Raw genomic sequence first — 20,153 nt, forward strand, 5'->3', positions numbered from 1 at the left:
GCGGTGCTGCAGTCCACGGGATCGCAAAGAGCTGGACACGACTGAGCAACTGAATAACACAAATCATCTAAGCAATAATCCAACTGATTCAGCCTTGCACCCCTGCAGGACACTGTGGTTACCATGTGGCTAGCCAACTAAATATTCAAACAAAGAGGCAAAATCAGTGGCATCACATGCAGTCTCCCAGCAACAGCCTGAAGAGATGGAATCTCCCCTCTTACTTGGTTCCTAAGCTTTCTTTTTATGGAACTCTAGCAGCCATTTAGAACTAATTTAGATTATTGGCTTTTTTGCTTGTCTCTCCAGACTATTCCCAACTACAGCTTCACTTCTGGTTTTAAAGCCCTAAAAACTCTACAGGAAACAAAGGCTAGAGAATTATGAATTGGACACGCTGAGTACCAAAAAGTAATGCAAAGGAGGAAATCTTTCTGCACTGGCAGAGCGGAACAAATTGACTTACAAGCTGTTCATTCCAAACACTGCTAATCAGTGTACTTTTCAAATCCCAGAATTAATACCAAAGTGGTGAGAATAAAACTAGGGGCCTTTCCTGATAGGCAGGACAGGCATGAGACTTCCTGAATAAATCAACAGACAAATGAATAAACAAATTTAACGGGAGGATATTTGATTTTGACTCAGACATCCTATAAAATCCTATAGATTAAAGCCAGCTGTGGCTGACCACTGTGCTCTACAAGTATAAATGAAGAAGTATCTTACAGAAAGGGATCTAAAGCAGAGTTCAACATTCAAAAAGTCTTAGGGAGGTACGGAAGGAGTGTGGGAGTCAGTACACTATCCGATATCATAGAAATGAAGGTATCAAGAACAACAGTAATTTTGATTGCTTTATTAAAATGTTCCTCATAGAATTCTTTACAAAAACATTATGTCCTAAAAAAGTCACTCAACAAATATCAAGACCTTCTATGTATAGGACACTGATGGAAAAAGCAAAGGAATCTGTGTTCCTGATCCTTAATACAACTCAAAAATATGCAAAATTCAGAAAGGTCAGTTCAAAAGCTTAAATTTTCCATCACTTACAATTTCAATAATGCTGAAATTTTAATTTAGTATTGTGCTTATAGTGCTATCCCTATATTTTGTTCATAAGAACAAAAGCCCATCATTCCCTGCTATATAAAATATTCATGTTCATATTTTAGAGATATATTTATATAAATATATTTATATAAAACAAAATCTTCTGAGTTGCAAATAAATAAAAAAATCTTAAAGAAACCAAAACACTATCAAAGTTAAAATTATAATACATTTCATCCATTAATTCTAGTATAAGTTTAGACAGAGTTTTAGATCTTCTTCACGAAAGAAATGTACGAACTGTACCCTTGATTGTACCTCTACAAATAGGGCATTTTCTTAGAGAAGGGGCACAGTCTTTGCAAACTACTAGATGACCACAAGGAATAAACACTATGGACACTTCTTTGTCCATACACACTTTACATGTTCTTTCTTCTTGTAGTCTCCTCAACTGTTCTTCCATTGGTAAATCTAAGAAGAGAGAAAAAATGTTAATAAAAGGCAATTTGCTGCTTCTCCTCCAATGAAAAGCCAAGAAAATAAAAAACAATGTTTTCTTCTGGTTTAAATCATTAATATTTTACCTGAAACATTTTCTGCAGGAATGTATTTTATGTCTTGTTGCACTAAGGGAGCAAAAGCAAAAGCATTACTATTACAAATAAGGTTAACAATATTTAGTCACAGAATATATATTTTTAAACTAACAGTTTGGACTCTGCCCAAACACTATAAATAATTTTCAAAATGTCAAGGCAACAAAAGCCTTCTATCTTTTTGTACAAGTATTAGTTTACAAATTAGGTTGAATTATTTTCAATAATCACAAATTATTAATATGAGCATATTTTTCAATTGACCTAGAAAGTTTCAAAAGTAATTTTTCAGCACTCACCAAATAAACGCTTGTATAACATGGGATCAATTTCTTGTAGAGAGTTTTTGAATATGGTGGCTGCAAAATTTCCTTTCACTAAAATAGTATCAATCAGTTCTCTTGCTTGTAAAGATGTTTGTGTTTTCTGTTTAATAACATCATGTTCTTGTTCACTAATCACCCTGGCAGTTAGGAGACTATCCAGAATTGGAAACACACAAGTCAGATGTTGAAAAAGTGCCATTCTATTCTTCCGGATTAATGACAGGTCATCTTTATAGAAAAGAACACAAACATAATCACATTCAAACTCTGTCTGCAAACTTCCTTCCACATATACACATATAACTGAATGAAAACAACCATAATTCAGTATCAGCACTGAAGTTGATTGCTAGCTTGGCAGTACCAAAGTAGAAAATAACTCTATTTCTAATAAGAACTAATGCTGAGCACTGTGGTAGGCACTTCACATGTATTAACTTATTTCATCTTTACAACAGCCCAGCTCAGTCAGTAAAGAATCTGCCTGCAATGCAGAAGACCCTGGTTTGATTCCTGGGTTGGGAAGATCCCCTGGAGAAGGGAACAGATACCCACTCCAGTATTCTGGCCTGAAGAATTCCATGGACTATATAGTCCATGGAGTTGCAAAGAGTCGGACAGGACTCAGCGACTTTCACTTTCACTTTCACTAGTGTCCTTATTTAGTAGATAAGAAAACAGAGGCACAATGAGGTAAGTAAACTGCTAAAGTACATAAAACTAGCAAAAGTCAAACTGAGGCAATTTGGTGTCATAATCTCTGCTTTCAACAATTCTGCAATATTGCTAATCCTTTAACCAAATAAACCTTAGAGCCAAATGAAATTGAAATTTCAATCCAATCTAGTCCAAGTGGAAAAGGCAAAATCAAGAGAATTAAAAATGACAGATTTTTTCTTAAATTATCAGTCACCCATAAAACTTCTTTAAAATTCCATTTAATTATTATTTCCCCAAATTATACATGGTATCACCATTAGCTCAATATTTTATAACAATGGGGAAAAGGCACTAACAACATTTTGAAAAAGAAATCCTACTTGTCACACCTTCCTGTGCTATAGGATCACTATATTCTCCTTAAAAATCTAGATTTTGTATCTACTAGTAAAATATTTTATATTTGAAACTCTGCAATTGCATTATCTTTATGGAATATGACTTATGAATCTAGGTTTGTTAATTAACTATCATATAGTTTTACCATGATCCATTAAGCTTTACTATAAAATAAAAAGAGAAGTTGAGTTGTCTAAAGAAAGATTATTTGAGTGGAGATGATTGATATATTTTAGAAACTCTGACTCTATCAAATAGGAACGTGAATAAAACCATTTAACAAGGAACACCATTTAACTAGTGCCTAGTCAGATGGTCCAGGCTCAAGATACGCATTTCAAAGAGGATTGAAGCTCTGAAAATAAAAGAGAAAACGAACAGAACAGTGTCTGGGTAAAAAGTCAATGTTTCACACATACCTGCTGAACAAATGAACGATCAGGGTTAGGCAATTTAAAGAGCAGTTGGAACAAAGAAATTTGAAGTAGATTACAGCAGAGGGATGGAAGAATCAGAATTTACCATATTGTTAAGTAATTTATTATAAAGAAGTAGCGATATATTAGAAAATTAAAGTATAATTTTATATTGAAGTATATCCATTTTAAAGTTTTTTATTTTTCTAATTACATTTTACTTAAACTAATAAGTTCTCTGAAATTCTTAAGATTTCCAAAATTAGACTGCTACTGACTGAGGAAAATAGTCTCACTTCAAAGTCATAGGCTATATTATAGCTTATAAGAAAGTAAAGACTTGAATACACCTTTGAAACATACTATTCTTTTATTCTGGAAAAAAATATCCTAAGTTGCCTCTTTAAGTGCACATTTGTAAAGAAATCACCCACCTACCATTCTCGGAAACTAGAAATTAATTAGTAACACAAATGTAAGAATTTTAATTGTCATTCAAAAAATATTTCTTGGGCACAGACTGTGCAGACACATGAAAGTTATCTTATACCATTTGTTGACTTGGAGTTATCTCTGGAAACCACTGGTTTTTTTTTTTTTTTTTGAAGAAAAATAAGTATTTTATAGCTGGATGGCTTTAGACTTCAAAGAGTTTTTAAACAGTTATGGAGATGAGTGTTCTCTTCTTTAAGCAGTTGTTCACTGACAACCAGTGGTAAGAATGTGACAACTACAGGAAGGACACGCAGTCTTATCTTCCCTTTAAAATGAAAAAGAACTTGGCAAGGCTGGGCAAACTTGGACTATATGCTGTATTGGTGACATGTACAACTGAATAAGTAAGTCACACTTTGGTAAATAGAGGATGCTGTATCATCATGATCTGATATGTCAGTCTGGGTTGGCCAGGGGTAGATTTATCCAGGAATGGAGTGGACAATCTCACAGTCAACTATCCTGGGAAGAAAGAGGTCTCAGATGGCCATGGACAAGGGAAGGGGTGCAAACCTTTCTCATTCTGGGCTTTGTGGCTATTTGGGGGCCTCCTGAGAAATCTGTACACAGGTCAAGAAGCAACAGTTAGAACTGGACATGGAACAACAGATTGGATCCAAACTGGGAAAGGAGTATGTCAAGGCTGTATATTGTCACCCTGCTTATTTAACTTATATGCAGAGTACATCATGAGAAATGCTGGACTGGATGAAGCACAAGCTGGAATCAAGATTGCTGGGAGAAATATCAATAATCTCAGATATGCAGATGACACCACCCTTATGGCAGAAGGTGAAGAACTAAAGAGCCTTTTGATGAAAGTGAAAGGAGAATGAAAAAGGTGGCTTAAAACTCAACATTCAGGAAACTAAGATCATGGCATCTGGTCCCATCACTTCATGACAAATAGATGGGGAAACAATAGAAAGAGTGACAGACTTTATTTTGGGGGGCTCCAAAATCACTGCAGATGGTGATTGCAGCCATGAAATTAAAAGATGCTTGCTCCTTGGAAGAAAAGCTATGACCAATCTAGCCAGCATATTAAAAAGCTGACATCACTGTGCCAACAAAGGTCCGTCTAGTCAAACCTATGGTTTTTCCAGCCGTCATGTATGGATGTGAGAGTTGGACTATAAGCTGAGCGCCGAAGAACTGATGCTTTTGAACTGTGGTGTTGGAGAAGACTCTTGAGAGTCCCTTGGACTGCAAGGAGATCCAACCAGTCCATCCTAAAGGAAGTCAGTCCTGAATATTCATTGGAAGGACTGATGCTGAAGCTGAAACTCCAATCCTTTGGCCACCTGATGAGAAGAACTGACTCATTTGAAAGGACCCTGATGCTGGGAAAGATTGAAGGTGGGAGGAGAAGGGGACGACAGAGGATGAGATGGGTGGATGGCATCACTAACTCAATGGAATTGAGTTTGAGTAAGCTCCGGGAGTTGGTGAAGGACAGGGAAGCCTGGCATGCTGCAGTCCATGGGGTCGCAAAGAGTTGGACACGACTAAGTGACTGAACTGAACTGAACTGAGCCTTGCTTGGGACTTTCCTAGTCATTTGTGTAAACTGGTCAGAGCTACACAGAGATCAATCAGGAGCTAGGTAGAGAGATTCATGAGGATGGGTTTAGGAGCACCAAGAGAGCACACATACAGTTATGGCTGTCAATTGCCATGTGTGATATAATGTCCTTCCGTGATCCCTAAATCTCCAATAAGAGCTTGTTAAGAGTTGTAGTCTGTTTTCAGCTGTGTTGAAAGGACTCTTGGATCTGGTCCATGCTTGAGAAAGAGTGGCCAAGGAGGGATCAACATTTCTCTTTGTCCAGGCCAAAGTGATGATGGAAGCAGAGCAACCAGATGAGAATGAACATGCTGAGAGGAGAGAGTTTTCTGAAGGGCAACAGAGCAGAGCTAACAAGACGACATGGCTAGCATGGAAGGTCACAGGCAACTTGTCTTGAGAGAACGTGAAACAGTATCCCAGCACTCTTTTAAATAATAGAAAGACACTCCAAAGGGGAACTTATACCTTGTGTAAGCAAATAGGAAACTTAATGATAATTTGTATATTACTTTATAGACACAGGTTGAGACACACTGTTATGCTACTATTAATAGTTGTCCCTGATCCCACCCCAATTTACAGCGAAGAGGAGTGAGCAACTAGTCCGAGATCAAAAATGTGCCATGGGCTTCCCTGGTGGTCCAGTGGTTAAGAATCCACCTTGTAATGCAGAGGACACTGGTTGAATCCCTGGTCTGGGAAGACTGAACGTGCCAAGGAGCAACTAAGCCTGTACACCACAACTACTAAGCATGCGCTCTAAAGCTTGAGAGCTGCAACTGCTGAAGCTCGAGTCCACAGAGTCCATGCTCCACAACCGGAGAAGGCACTGCAACAATAAGGCAGGCAGCACAACTAGAGAAGCCCACGTGCAGCAAGGAAGACCCAACTGCAGCCAAAAATTAAAAAAAAAAAAAAAATTTTTTTTAATGTGCCATGAATAATTATATACACAATCAATTATTCAGAGTAAACACAGAAGTTAAGCAAAGGCAGGAAAATTTGCTTTCACTCAATATAGACGATTTCAATTTACTAATAAGCAATCAAATATAGTTTAATGTGAAGAAAGTTTTCAGAATTCAAATGTAGAAGACTGAACATAAAATCCAATTGGATTAATGAGTATATTTTCAATAACATATACAGTGGCATCCTTATGGAAATAGAGACTGTAAATAAATATGTGTACCTGATTCTTTTTCCTCAGTTGCTCTTTCTTTCTCCTCTTCCCTTATTTCATCTTCTGCATTAAGTAAATCTAATACAAGATCACTGATGGTTTTATAATTCTCTCCAGTCATTAGGATTTTACTCTGAACAGTCTGCTTTACCAGCCTTCTACTAAAGCCCATTTCCAAAGCAGCTTTAACCACAGGTGTATTCATCATGACTGAATCTTCTGAATGGTTTTCTCCAGGTCCAAAATGAATAACTATACAAAATAAGGAATTTAACACATTATGGGAGAGTTTGTATATTTTCTAAATTGTGATTTATTTATTTATTTTTCTTTCTTTATTTTTTTTAAATTTTATTTTTAAACTTTACAATATTGTATTAGTTTTGCCAAATATCGAAATGAATCTGCCACAGGTATACCTGTGTTCCCCATCCTGAACCCTCCTCCCTCCTCCCTCCCCATACCCTCCCTCTGGGTCGTCCCAGTGCACCAGCCCCAAGCATCCAGTATCGTGCATCGAACCTGGATTGGCGACTCGTTTCATACATGATATTATACATGTTTCAATGTCATTCTCCCAAATCTCCCCACCCTCTCCCTCTCCCACAGAGTCCATAAGACTGATCTATACATCAGTGTCTCTTTTGCTGTCTCGTACACAGGGTTATTGTTACCATCTTTCTAAATTCCATATATATGCGTTAGTATACTATATTGGTGTTTTTCTTTCTGGCTTACTTCACTCTGTATAATAGGTTCCAGTTTCATCCATCTCATTAGAACTGATTCAAATGTATTCTTTTTAATGGCTGAGTAATACTCCATTGTGTATATGTACCACAGCTTTCTTATCCATTCATCTGCTGATGGGCATCTAGGTTGCTTCCATGTCCTGGCTATTATAAACAGTGCTGCGATGAACATTGGGCTACACGTGTCTCTTTCCCTTCTGGTTTCCTCAGTGTGTATGCCCAGCAGTGGGATTGCTGGATCATAAGGCAGTTCTGTTTCCAGTTTTTTAAGGAATCTCCACACTGTTCTCCATAGTGGCTGTACTAGTTTGCATTCCCACCAACAGTGTAAGAGAGTTCCCTTTTCTCCACACCCTCTCCAGCATTTATTGCTTGTAGACTTCTGGATAGCAGCCATTCTGACTGGCGTGAAATGGTACCTCATAGTGGTTTTGATTTGCATTTCTCTGATAATGAGTGATGTTGAGGATCTTTTCATGTGTTTGTTAGCCATCTGTATGTCTTCTTTGGAGAAATGTCTATTTATTACAATATCCAAAATATAAGGCCCAGAAAATATGCAGGTACTATTTTTGTACTACCTTTCGTAAATTTAAAATAATGGTATACATATTCAGTCACTAAAATAGGAACATGGAACATTGTATTCAGATACAAAATATCCATTATCTGGCATAACTATAAGTGGGAGAAAGAAATAGAATGTTGGTGCTGGTGGATCATCCCAACCAGTATTGAGATTCTTTTTCCCCAAGTTGAATGAACAAATGAGCTTTCTAAATTAAATATGTTTTATACAATTGTGAAATAGGCCAACTGTCATCACTCATCTCTATTCCTGCAGTGGCCTTCTACAACACTGTTCCTATCTAATTTATTCTCAGTATTGTAATCAGAATGCCTTTTTAAAAACATAAATCTGAATTTCCATAAATTCCATCAACAATTCCTTTGCCTTTAAGGTAACATTCAATTGTACCTTATAAGATCTTACACAGTCTGGACCCTAACCCCTTCAGCCTCACCACTGGCCACTTACTCAATTGTCTTCTAGCCCAGAAGTCACAAACTGACAGCTGCTGGTTCAAATTCTGCCTATTGTGCTAACTACTGTTAAGCCAGCCTGCTTCATTCATTCATCTCTTCACAAATCCTACTTCTATCCATACAGAAGTTTGTTCAGTTCTTCTAATTTGCTTGTTCTCCTTTGTCACTTAAGTCTTTCACGTGCTGTTTTCTCTGCTGAGAATATTCTTTTCCTCCGTTTGTTATTTGGTTAACTTTTGTTCTTCTGTTTGCTTCTGTGCTAAGACAAATACTTCTTCTGGAAAGGCTTTTCTGATCCTCCAAGTCTGGACTAATGTTCCATATGTGCTCTCTGAGCCCACTTTATTTTCTGCACCATTATCCTATCTGTGCATTTTCCTGTATCCCTCAGACTAGCAGCTCATGAGAACAGGTGTTACATTTATTCTGTTCTTTGTTTCTCAGGACAGCAGAAGCACAACAAATATTTATTGAATTGAATTTAACACTAGATAATGAAGAAGGGCTTATTCAAATATTGGCTCTATCACCTTTTAGGTTAAGGTAATAGGTCACTTAACCTCTCTGAGCCTCCAAGTCCTTATTGAAAAAAATGGGAATATTATTTTCTACTCTCCATTTCATAGAAATAATATGTATGCAATCTTATGCCATAGTGTATCTGTTCCCACACTGGTCTGAAAACTGGATGTATGCAGTTTGTTAAAACTAGAGACAGTCAAGCCCCACTTTTAGATACTACTATTCAATTCAGTAGGGTTAAAGTGAGACTAGAAATCTATATTTTTGGAGTTCCTCAGGCAATTATGATATGCACTAAGGTTTGAAAAATATCAAGTGTATTTGAAAATTCATTGTAAATTATAAATCATAACATAAATGTATATTATGTAATTATCAGCTTTCAATCTTAACAGTATCAAATGATCCTAATATTTAAATGTAGCAGTTATTATTAGTATACATACTTGGTGACTCTGTATTTTCATCTTCTGGATTGTCTGAAGTAGATAACAGCTACAAAAAAAATGTACATAAATTAAAATGTAAATTTCATCTTATTCATTGCAATAAAAATTAATCAAGAGACTTGTTCAATTTATTGCATACTGACTTGTTTATTGGGAACATGGTTTTTTATGTCAAAAGCAGAATTTTATTTACATTCAACAGCAATTCTGTAGGCCATAAACTACTAAGAATTTCTTCACATGTGTGTATGTATTAACAAATAAAACACATTTTCATTAAGGCACAAAAAGGGTTATACCTTTTCAGTGATCTACAAGACAATCATTGTTTACCTATTATCCCAAAGATCTTCCATTTTCTGGGTGTTTCTTTGGGATAAGATGGATCGAATATTAGTTCCATTGACCATGGCTAGGAAGTGTTTGACCCTCAAGCTATTCTATAAGTTCTTATTTGCTTTTCTGGGAAGATTAGAAAGAGCAATACAATTATCTTCCTCAAATCCTTTTAAGAAAAATTTATATAGTATAGCTCATCATCATGGTGATATAGAGTGTAACTTAAATGCTACTACCTAGTCAATTTTTTCCTCAAGTAATTCAATTTATTACAACTTTATTAGAGTAATATTCAGAAACACAACTTAAATACTATTTTTCAGAAGGTTTCTAATTTTGGATCTGCTGTTATCCAAAGAATAGCACTCGCTACTATTTATTGACTATGCCAATGCCTTTGACTGTGTGGATCACAATAAACTGTGGAAACTTCTGAAGGAGATGGGAATACCAGACCACCTGACCTGCCTCTTGAGAAACCTATATGCAGGTCAGGAAGCAACAGTTAGAACTGGACATAGAACAACAGACTGGTTCCAAACTGGGAAAGGAGTACGTCAAGGCTGTATATTGTCACCCTGCTTATTTAACTGCTATGCAGAGTACATCATGAGAAACGCTGGGCTGGGTGAAGCACAAGCTGGAATTAAGACTGCCAGGAGAAATATCAGTAACCTCAGGTACTCAGATGACACCACCCTTATGGCAGAAAGTGAAGAACTAAAGATGAAAGTGAAAGAGTAGAGTGAAAAAGTTGACTTAAAGCTCAATATTCAGAAAACTAAGATTATGGCATCCGGTCCCATCACTTCATGACAAATAGATGGGGAAACAGAGGAAACAGTGTCAGACTTTATTTTGGGGGGTTCCAAAATCACTGCAGATGGTGATTGTAGCCATGAAATTAAAAGACACTTACTACTTGGAAGGAAAGTTATGACCAACCTAGATAACATATTCAAAAGCAGAGACATTACTTTGCCAACAAAGGTCCATCTAGTCAAGGCTATGGTTTTTCCAGTGGTCATGTGTGGATGTGAGAGTTGGACTGGGAAGAAAGCTGAGCACCAAAGAATTGATGCTTCTGAACTATGGTGTTGGAGAAGACTCTTGAGAGTCCCTTGGACTGCAAGGAGATCCAACCAGTCCATCCTAAAGGAGATCAGTCCTGGGTGTTCATTGGAAGGACTGATGTTGAAGCTGAAACTCCAATACTTTGGCCACCTGATGCGAAGAGCTGACCCATTTGAGAAGACCCTGATGCTGGGAAAGATTGAGGGCAGGAGGAAAAGGGGACAACAGAGGATGAGATGGTTGGATGGCATCACTGACTTAACAGACATGGGTTTGGGTAAACTCCGGGAATTCGTGATGGACTGGGAGGCCTGGTGTGCTGTGTTTCATGGGGTCACAAAGAGTTGGACACGACTGAGCGACTGAACCGAACTGAACTGAGCACTCTCTAAGATCATGCTGGGTGTTGAAAAAAAAAGTGTATTTTTAAAGTGATTCTTGTCTTTTCACTAAAATTTACTCTCTGTAATTATCAGAAAGTCAATTTAACAAATGATTTTAAAAAACTGTCCCTTACCTGTTCAAGTAGATGAGGGTAACTGGCTTGAACTCGACTAATGAACTCTTGTCCTTTAATTTGTATTAAGTACTCACACCTAAAATGTAAACAAAATTAAATCTGGTTATTTATATTTAAACAAATTTAACTCTGGTTATTTCAATCTGGCCATTTGTAGCCTGGTAAATTTTTCAAATGAACATAAGCATAATTATAACCACTTGACTATTCATTTAGCATATAGGAAGTGGTAAGAGACGCTGCAGTCAAAAGCAAGATATCATCAAGAGGAGGGCTGTAATTGGTAATCAGCCAAGGCTGAGGCAGGCAGAGGTCGTGAGGCTCTCAAGTCTACTGAGAAAAGCAAGGCTGTCTCCATTCCAAGTTCCCAGCTGCTCTCTTCAACTGTTCTCTAAGATTCCTAAAAACACTCTGAACACTAATAACAAGGAAACAAGGTAGAAAGTTCCCTAATAAATGATACTGTTCATACATAAGGTATGTGTGTATGTTTAAAAGCTGAAAATACACAAAGAGAAAGAATTAGGAAGATGAGCCCATTTTCTAGTATGTCAGACATTCACAAGTTTGGCACTTCTTAGATAATATATATCCATTGTCTAATTTAAGTACAAAATGAATTCATGACTCAATCAAAGCAAAATTATCAGTTCTTTATATATTCACAAAATTACCACAATAGAAAGCTAGCAGCACATTTTAAAAACGTCTATGTTTTTTAAAGGTATTCTTTTTAATTTTTGAAATCTGAAATATTTGGGGACTGCAAAGTTGTTACAAGGGAAGACCAGTATTAAAAACATATAATGTAAACATTTGGCAATCAACATTAACAAATATTAGAAGTGTTGACCATGAAAAATATAATTAAAGGCTACTTGATTTTAATTTAAAAAGAGTGAAAACAAGCATGGAATAATCGAAAGACATGACAGCAAAATGCTATGCAGTGACCAAAACAGATGAAATGGATCTATATTTACCCTGATGACTCTGTTTCATATTGCAATCAGCCTGGTACTTCTGATCTCTTTCATCCATCTCTTTTTTTCTTTTTATCCAAAGCACTTATTATATTCCAACATGCTATATAACTTATTTATTAAGCTTGTATTAATTGTTTGATCTCTCCTGCTATAAGTTTAGCATATGAGACCAGTTTTGATTTTGATTTTGTTTTGATTTTGTTCAACCAAGTATATTAAATATCTACAACAGTGCCTGGTAATAGGTAATTACCTACTGAGTGTTGAATAAATGGAAATATGTTCAAGACATAATGTTGACTGAAAAGTTTCAAAATAGTACATGTATCTAATTTATATAAAATTTTATACATTTGAGATGTTTTTTGGAGGGATGTTCATGAAAATGGTAACTGTGGTCATCTTTAGGTGGTGAGATTTCTTGACATTTAAATTTTTTCTCTCTGTACTTTCCTAATAATGTGTGACTTGAGTTTATAATGAGCATGTTATTTTAATATATACATATTTATATTAATTACACACACAAAGAAATCCTGAACTATTTATCTTAAATTTCCACCAAAACTGTTTAAGCAGTTATTTTTCTAAGTAAGCCTCCCTAAATTTATTCACAAATGTATTTTTGAAACAAAGGCAGACTAAAGTAACAGTTGATTAAGTTACACACATAAAACTCATCTTACACACATGTGCATAGAAAATCTGAAAATAATTACCGTGGAAACCACTTGGCATGTTCCACCCATGGATCATCTCCAGATTCCCAACACCTCAGTCCACCATCACAGCAAAAGCATTTCACATCATCACTGTGACCTAAAATTAAATTTGGACCAAAACTTATGAATCCATATAATTCTACCACTAAAATGTATAAGATAAACATGTTGAATATTTTTTTTTATTATCAGATTAAGCTTCTTACCCACATAATAAAAACCTGCGCTTGCAAGCTGCTCAGGATGAACTGGAACACTAGAGGGCCAGCTGCAGAATGTTTTAATGCGGGCTGCATATGTCTGCATGCTCAGATTAGAAGCAGTGTACCTTGAAGTGCCTTGGAGCTGATTTCCTAAAAACGGACAGTTGGGGAAATGTCTCAGGTGTTCTGACATAGCATCATCCTTCGGTTCCCAATTGCTCAATGTTCCACCACAGGCAAAGCAAGCCACTCTATCTCCAGGTCCTATGTAATAAAAGCCTGCTTTTGCCAGGTCTGTTGGTGACAGAAAAGTCAACGGCCACATCTGGAAGGTAAGTAATCTGGCTTTTTCAGTATTCATTGCACAAGGGTAGGAACTTATCCTCAAGGCAGAAAAATCCTGATTTGGTCCAGAGTTTAAAAGATTTGATGGAAAGCTTGAATAAGAGCCACTGAAGTAGCCACTGTTTTCCAAGCTGGGAAGTAGTGAATGTGTGGAATTCGTTAATGAAGAATGAAAAGTAGGCTGAGAAGAGGCTCCTGAAACGTTAATTGAATTTAGATTCTGAACAAAGCTACAGCTAGGATACAACTTTTTATGCTTCTCAATGGGATTGTCTCCTTGTTTCCAGTTATCCAGCATCAGTCCACAACAGAAGCATTTGACTTTGTCTTTCACACCAGTGTAATAAAAACCAGCACGAGCAAGACTCCTTTCTGAGACAGGTACACCGGCGGGGAAAGTTGAGTATGTTGACATTCGGTAGAGCTCACATGAAAAGTCATACTTCAGTTCAAACATGTTGGCACTCTTCATCAAATTTGATAAGAATACGCTATTTTCTACTATATTCATAATGAAGTGGATGGGGAGGAAAAGGGACTAGTCTTTCTCTGGGGAGGTAGTTTTGTGCATGGCTTTTGATTTTTATTAATTTTAGTACTAGGTTGAACACTTAGAACAGGAAATCTTTCATTCTTTTTTCTTCTATGCATTTAGGATTACAGCATGGCAAGATTCTAAATCCTATACTGATACATTTTAAGGGACAATTATGTACAACTTGTACCTCTGCATACTCTTGATATATACAATGTAAACATGATGCTACACAGTACCTTGTGATGAAAATTAAAACCTTCATAAAAATGTAGAATGCGTTAGGTCATCAAGACGCCATTTTGTGTCAGGTGTCTCCACAAGTAGGTCACCCTCTCCACTAATATGCTTCATTGACATTCGGTCAGCCTGAAGATAAAATGTCTCACATAGTTTGTTTTGGCAGAAAGCTATCCTGCATAAGTGTCCCATATACACAAGAATATTCAAACTATACTTATTCTGATTTTTTTAAATTGTGAAATTTTGGAGCCAGGGAAAAGAAAGTGTAAAACCTACCTCAAAAGGAGAAAAGAATGGATTATTATATTTCACTGACTCTAAGGCACATGTTTCAATATCTCTGTTATGGAGAGGTATCTTACAATCAATGGCATATCACATTTTAATTAACAGGATTTTTATTTCTAGGAGGTACATAAAATAATGGCGTGCTTTACAAATGATGACATCTTAGATTCAGTGAAATATAGTATATCCTAAATCTTGCTCAAATTAATTAATTTTTCTTCCTACAACCATTTTAATGGGGAGAAGAAAACAATCCAAAATTTTCTTCCAGATGAAGAACGTAAGTAGTAACAGAATTGGCTCACAGATCTTAAGACCTGGTTTCAAGATTTATTAAATAATAATTACTTCCATAGATAGGTACCTGACTGCTGAGTCATAGTGATGCCTCTAGATCTTAGCAAATTAAACATTCCATTTCAAATAAACTATCAGAGATGGGTATATTTGCTCATTTGATCTTTTAGGCTCAGCTCCATGCTGTTGAAAGCCAACATCAAATCTCCTGATAGTGAATTTATTTTTAAAAACAGTCAAAAGTCAGAGTGCTGAGTCTCCAAGCTAAGATGGATAATAAATTTTAAACAAGCAAACAAAAAACAGATGGATTAAAAAAATTTGGTTTTGGTCAGAAACTATTTCACAGATAGTATACCTTGAACCAGAATTTATCTTGACAAAACATAATAAATTTACTTTGTCACAATCCACTTCTTTTGAACAACAGAGACCTCAAAATCCAGAATTTCTCAATTAAAACTATCTACCAGTAGGCAGGTCTACATCAATAGTATCAGTAATGACCAATAAACAAGTCATCATGGTTCTTCCAGAAGTGATTTGCAAGCATGTTTCCTGGGTCTCATATATATTGAGGCTTTTTACTACAGACTTCAATGCTTTCTTTCCAGGTGGCATCAGAAATATTAGTGATTATTTCCCTCAAAGGTGAATTATTTTGTTTAACTTCAGTATTCCTTTTATTAGTCAATAATTTTATACATTGTTATAAAATGTGTAATATTATTTGTGTTATTTTAAAATATAAAACTCTTGGTGTTATTACTGTCTCTATGTGGTGTTACGACTATCTCTGTGTTTCTTTCTGAAGTTTGTTCGTTTACCAAAAAGTAAACATCCACCCATCATTCTAATTCTAATTATTCTCAGAGATAACAACCCATTTGAACAAACTACATTTTTGACTTTCAAAATATCAATAGGCTTAGAAATGGTTAATTTCTTTACCAATCATCACGTTTATCTTTCATATTTACTCTTATTTTGTTGTACCTATCAAAAAGTTTTGGTTTTGACATTTCTTTGTCACTACAGAAATCTTTTAACATGCCAAAGGTTTTATATGCATATTTCTCTAACTTAGCAGAAGGCTGAATATTAATTATTTGTTCTAGATAACTGTCATTCATTTTTAAATCTTTACCAAATACAGGTACAATTTTTTTCTATTCTACACAGCAGCCAGTAGGAAACTGCCTGGCCAACTCTGAAAAAAAGTATTTCAACAATATGTCTCGACTACAATCATTTCTTTATATCCACAAGTCAAATTCAGAATCAAACCTATTATTACTGTGTAATTATACCTCTCATAACTAGATCATATTTTTTAAATTAACATTCTTTGGATACAAAAAACTCCAGTTATCTACTTTGTTTATTCATGCACAAAACTACCTCCCTCAGATCAGACTAAGTCCCTTTTAAGAGTTTTAGGCCTCCATTTTCAGATGTTTTGCTTTATAGAAAAAACTGGAAAAAAATTTAGAAGTAGAACAGTTCCTCTCTTTTGTAAAACCTGTTTAAAAAAAAAAAAAAGACAGTTTTAAAAGTCAAATAATTCATAGATGTTACACTATAATCACTTTGTAAACATTTTTCCAAAACAGAGCACTAGTATTTACTGAATGTCTACCATATACAAGTTGGTGTACTAGCCACTGTAGAGGCCAAAAAATCCCAGACGAAAACCAGAGGCCTCAGATTGGTGGCCAGCAGAGGTATTATGTTTGGCTTGCACAGAATTAGACTCCAGCATTTCACTAATTTTTTAAACTTTTTATTTTTAAATTAACTTATAAAGAGAGAAAATTCATAAACATAAGAATTTTCACACATCCTATACTCAACTTCCTCCAAATTAGCATCTTATATAACCATAGTATAACTACAGAAACCAGGAAATTAACACTGAAACAGTGCTATTAATTAATCTGTATGCCTCATTTGAATTCCACCAGCCTTCCAAGTAAGATTTTTCCTGGAAAAATATCACTGTATTTTTCAATGTTTTAGTTAATTACCAACACTTTTTGTAAGTAAGAGATTTCCAGACTTCCCCAGTGGTCAAGACTCCACACTTTCACTAAATGGGACAAGGGAATTAAGATCCTGATGTTAAGTGGAGGGGCCAAAAAAAAAAAGTAAGAGATTTCCCATGACATTGTAGATCCCAATGCTCTCATAAAAATATCAAAAGATGTCACTATGCCAGGAATATATTTCTGGATGGCAACAATAAGCTAGTGCTAAGCCATGGCTGCACCCTTTTGGGAGGGTACATGCACTCCCATTTGGCACTCTGATACAGAGATTCTTTTCCTTTATAGTTTAGTACAAATAATGAGTATAGTTTCCTGTGCTATACAGGAGGTCCTTGTTGATTTTATATATAGAGAGAGAGTAGTGTGTATATGTCAACCCTGCTGCTGCTGCTGCTAAGTCGCTTCAGTTGTATCTGACTCTGTGCAACCCCACAGACAGCAGGCCACCAGGCTCCTCCGTTCCTGGGATTCTCCAGGCAAGAACACTGGAGTGGGTTGCCATTTCCTTCTCTAGTGCATAAAAGTGAAAAGTGAAAGTGAAGTCGCTCAGTCATGTCCGACTCCTAGTGACTCATGGACTACAGCCTACCAGGCCCCTCCATCCATGGGATTTTCCAGGCAAAAGTACTGGAGTGGGTTGCCATTGCCTTCTCTGATCTTCCTAATTTATCCCTCGCCCTTCTTCCTTTTTGGTAGCGGTAAGTTTGTTTTCTATGCCTGGGGAAAACCACTCTCAATATGAGTAACACCAATGGCTTCTTTCCCAAAACCAGTGGAATTTTTCACACCTGACACTGGGGCCCACTTCCTCCAACAAATGTTCTAGTTCCTTGGCTTCTCTCTCGGAATTCCTCTTTCCTTTCTAGTGGTTACTTCTCAGATTGGCTCATCCCCAGTCACGCCTCTTCTCACTCTTCACTTCTAGTGGGCAACCTCCTTGATGCCAGGGATACTGGATATGTCTTCCTCTTGGACACTTAGCACATCCAAGTGATACTGGAGGTTAAGTGTGCCTTTTGTCTCTAGCTCAGTCTGTAAAGAATCAGCTTGCAATGCAGAGACCCGGGTTCCATTCCCAGCTCGGGAAGATCCCCTGGAGAAAGAAATGGCAACCCACTTCAGTATTCTTGCCTGGAGAATCCCATGGATAGAAGACCCTGGCAGGTCCATGGGGTTGCAAGAGTCGGACACCGCTTAGCAACTAAATCATCAGCCCCTAGTCTGCGGTCTCCTTCACGGCAGAACTGTGCAGCAGCTCTGTATCAATCCTCCTAGCCCCACATCCATCCCCTCTGGCAAACAATGAAGACAGTAAGAGTTTCTGTTGAGAAGTCAATGTCAGCAAACTTGACTGAGCCCCTCAAGGACCGCAGCACCCTCATTTGCATGGTATTAAGGACATCAATTTTACATTAATGACTACAAAGTCTGCTAGGTGATGGTTTAGTACAGGCTTTGGAGTCAGACATCTTGGGTTTCCAATACTCATCAGTGCCCCCGTACCAGAGGTGTGACCTTGGGCAAGTAAACCTCCCTGAGCCCAGAGTTTCCTCATTGTCAGTGGAGATAAATATGGCAACTGCTTCGTAGGACTGTGAAAAACCTGAAAGACACATGTGAAGTCTTTTGAGAGAGTCTTTGAGTACACTAGGTCTTAGAAACACCTGTTAGCAAAAAATAATGACAAAGTTAATTTTACTGTTAGTTTAGCATCAGGTACAGAGAAGGCAGTGCACCCCACTCCAGTACTCTTGCCTGGAAACTCCCACGTACGCAGGAGCCTGGTGGGCTGCAGTCCATGAGGTCGCTAAGAGTCGGACACGACTGAGCGACTTCACTTTCACTTTTCACTTTCACGCATTGGAGAAGGAAATGGCAACCCACTCCAGTGTTCTTGCCTGGAGAATCTCAGGGACTGGGGAGCCCGGTGGGCTGATGTCTATGGGGTCGCACAGAGTCGGACACGACTGAAGCGACGCAGCAGCAGCATCAGGTAAATATCTCCAGCACTGTAATAACTAGATTAAGAGCACTACAGGATTTCCAGGCCGATTATCAGTAAAACACCAAAAATCTGCTCTTTCCGCCATCACTTGGGAACACTCCTCCGTCTGTTCATTAAAGACTCTACTAAGTCCTTACTATGGCCAAGCCATCTGGCACCGGCTGAGGCCAGTGATACCTCTTGGGCTTAGTCGCTCAGTCCAGTCGGCTCTGTGCGACCCCCATGGGCTGTGGCCAGCCAGGCTCCTCTGTCCAGGGGACTCTCCAGGCGAGAGCTCGGGAGTGGGTCGCCATGTCCTGCAGTGATACCTTTCGGCCATCCATTAAACCAACTGTCAAACACCCCCCTTCCACTGACTCACGGCAGAAGGAAAACAGGAACTGCACACCTGGCAGGAAGGAGGAAGGAAAGCGAGTGTCGGCGAAGCAGGGCCGGAGCCGGCGGCCCCCAGAGCTGGAGGGCAAGTCTGGATGACGGAGGCGGCGGCGCGGACCGGCCTGTGGAGACCGGCCTCAGGAGCGCAGCCGCGCCAGTCAGGGCCGCCCGGGCTCGCACTCTGTTCCCGCGCCGGCTCGCGAGACCCGGGAAGAGCCCAGACCTGGGGGTCGCGCGCACGGGCGCGCGCACGCTCACTCACCGCAGTTCTGGTCTCCCGACCGCCGCCCCGCGCCGGTGCGCGCCACAGGGGATGTGCCGGCCGAGACCTGGCGGGCGCCACCCGTTGCCCCCGCCGTTCGGGGCGGGCCGGAGGCTCCCGCGGCCTTTTAACCGTCTTCCCCACCCCCCACCCCGGCCCGCCCCTTCCCCACCCCCTCCCCGCTCCCCGCGTCCCGCACTCCTCCCAGCGGTTTGCTTGTGAGCTGGTGCTTTCCTCTGAAGTCTTAGGGGAACTCCAGCGGTAATAACCACACACACTTCCCCTTAATCAGTGGCCTGGCAGACCCACTCGGGGATTTCCATGACCCAGAAAGCGTGACTGTTTCTTAACCGGGGCGGATCGACGTGGCATTTACTGAAATACCTTTGCTTCATTGTTCGTGGGTCAGAGGAAATCTTGATAATCTGTGAGGGGGC

General features: G+C 38.3%; 1 protein-coding gene across 3 annotated transcripts; it reads right to left on the reverse strand.

Annotated features, from left to right (window-relative positions):
* Positions 1 to 844: 844 nt before the first annotated feature.
* BIRC3 (baculoviral IAP repeat containing 3) lies at positions 845 to 19,823 on the reverse strand. Of its 3 annotated transcripts, XM_061440104.1 has the most exons (10): positions 19,717 to 19,813; positions 17,863 to 18,167; positions 13,322 to 16,548; positions 13,113 to 13,212; positions 11,405 to 11,483; positions 9,472 to 9,520; positions 6,714 to 6,956; positions 1,955 to 2,209; positions 1,644 to 1,685; positions 845 to 1,530 (listed from the first exon to the last, which is right to left on the reverse strand). In XM_061440104.1, exons 3-10 carry the CDS (start codon positions 14,172 to 14,174, stop codon positions 1,337 to 1,339), a joined length of 1,815 nt encoding a protein of 604 aa, XP_061296088.1. In that variant the 5' UTR covers positions 14,175 to 16,548; positions 17,863 to 18,167; positions 19,717 to 19,813; the 3' UTR covers positions 845 to 1,336. The 3 variants fall into 3 exon arrangements, with proteins under 3 accessions (XP_061296088.1, XP_061296087.1, XP_061296089.1); XM_061440103.1 differs by lacking the exon at positions 17,863 to 18,167 and having other exon boundaries at positions 19,717 to 19,823; XM_061440105.1 differs by lacking the exon at positions 17,863 to 18,167 and having other exon boundaries at positions 19,468 to 19,820.
* Positions 19,824 to 20,153: the final 330 nt, after the last annotated feature.

Source organism: Bos javanicus, chromosome 15 (assembly GCF_032452875.1).
Source record: "Bos javanicus breed banteng chromosome 15, ARS-OSU_banteng_1.0, whole genome shotgun sequence".
NCBI classification, from domain to species: Eukaryota; Metazoa; Chordata; class Mammalia; order Artiodactyla; family Bovidae; genus Bos; species Bos javanicus.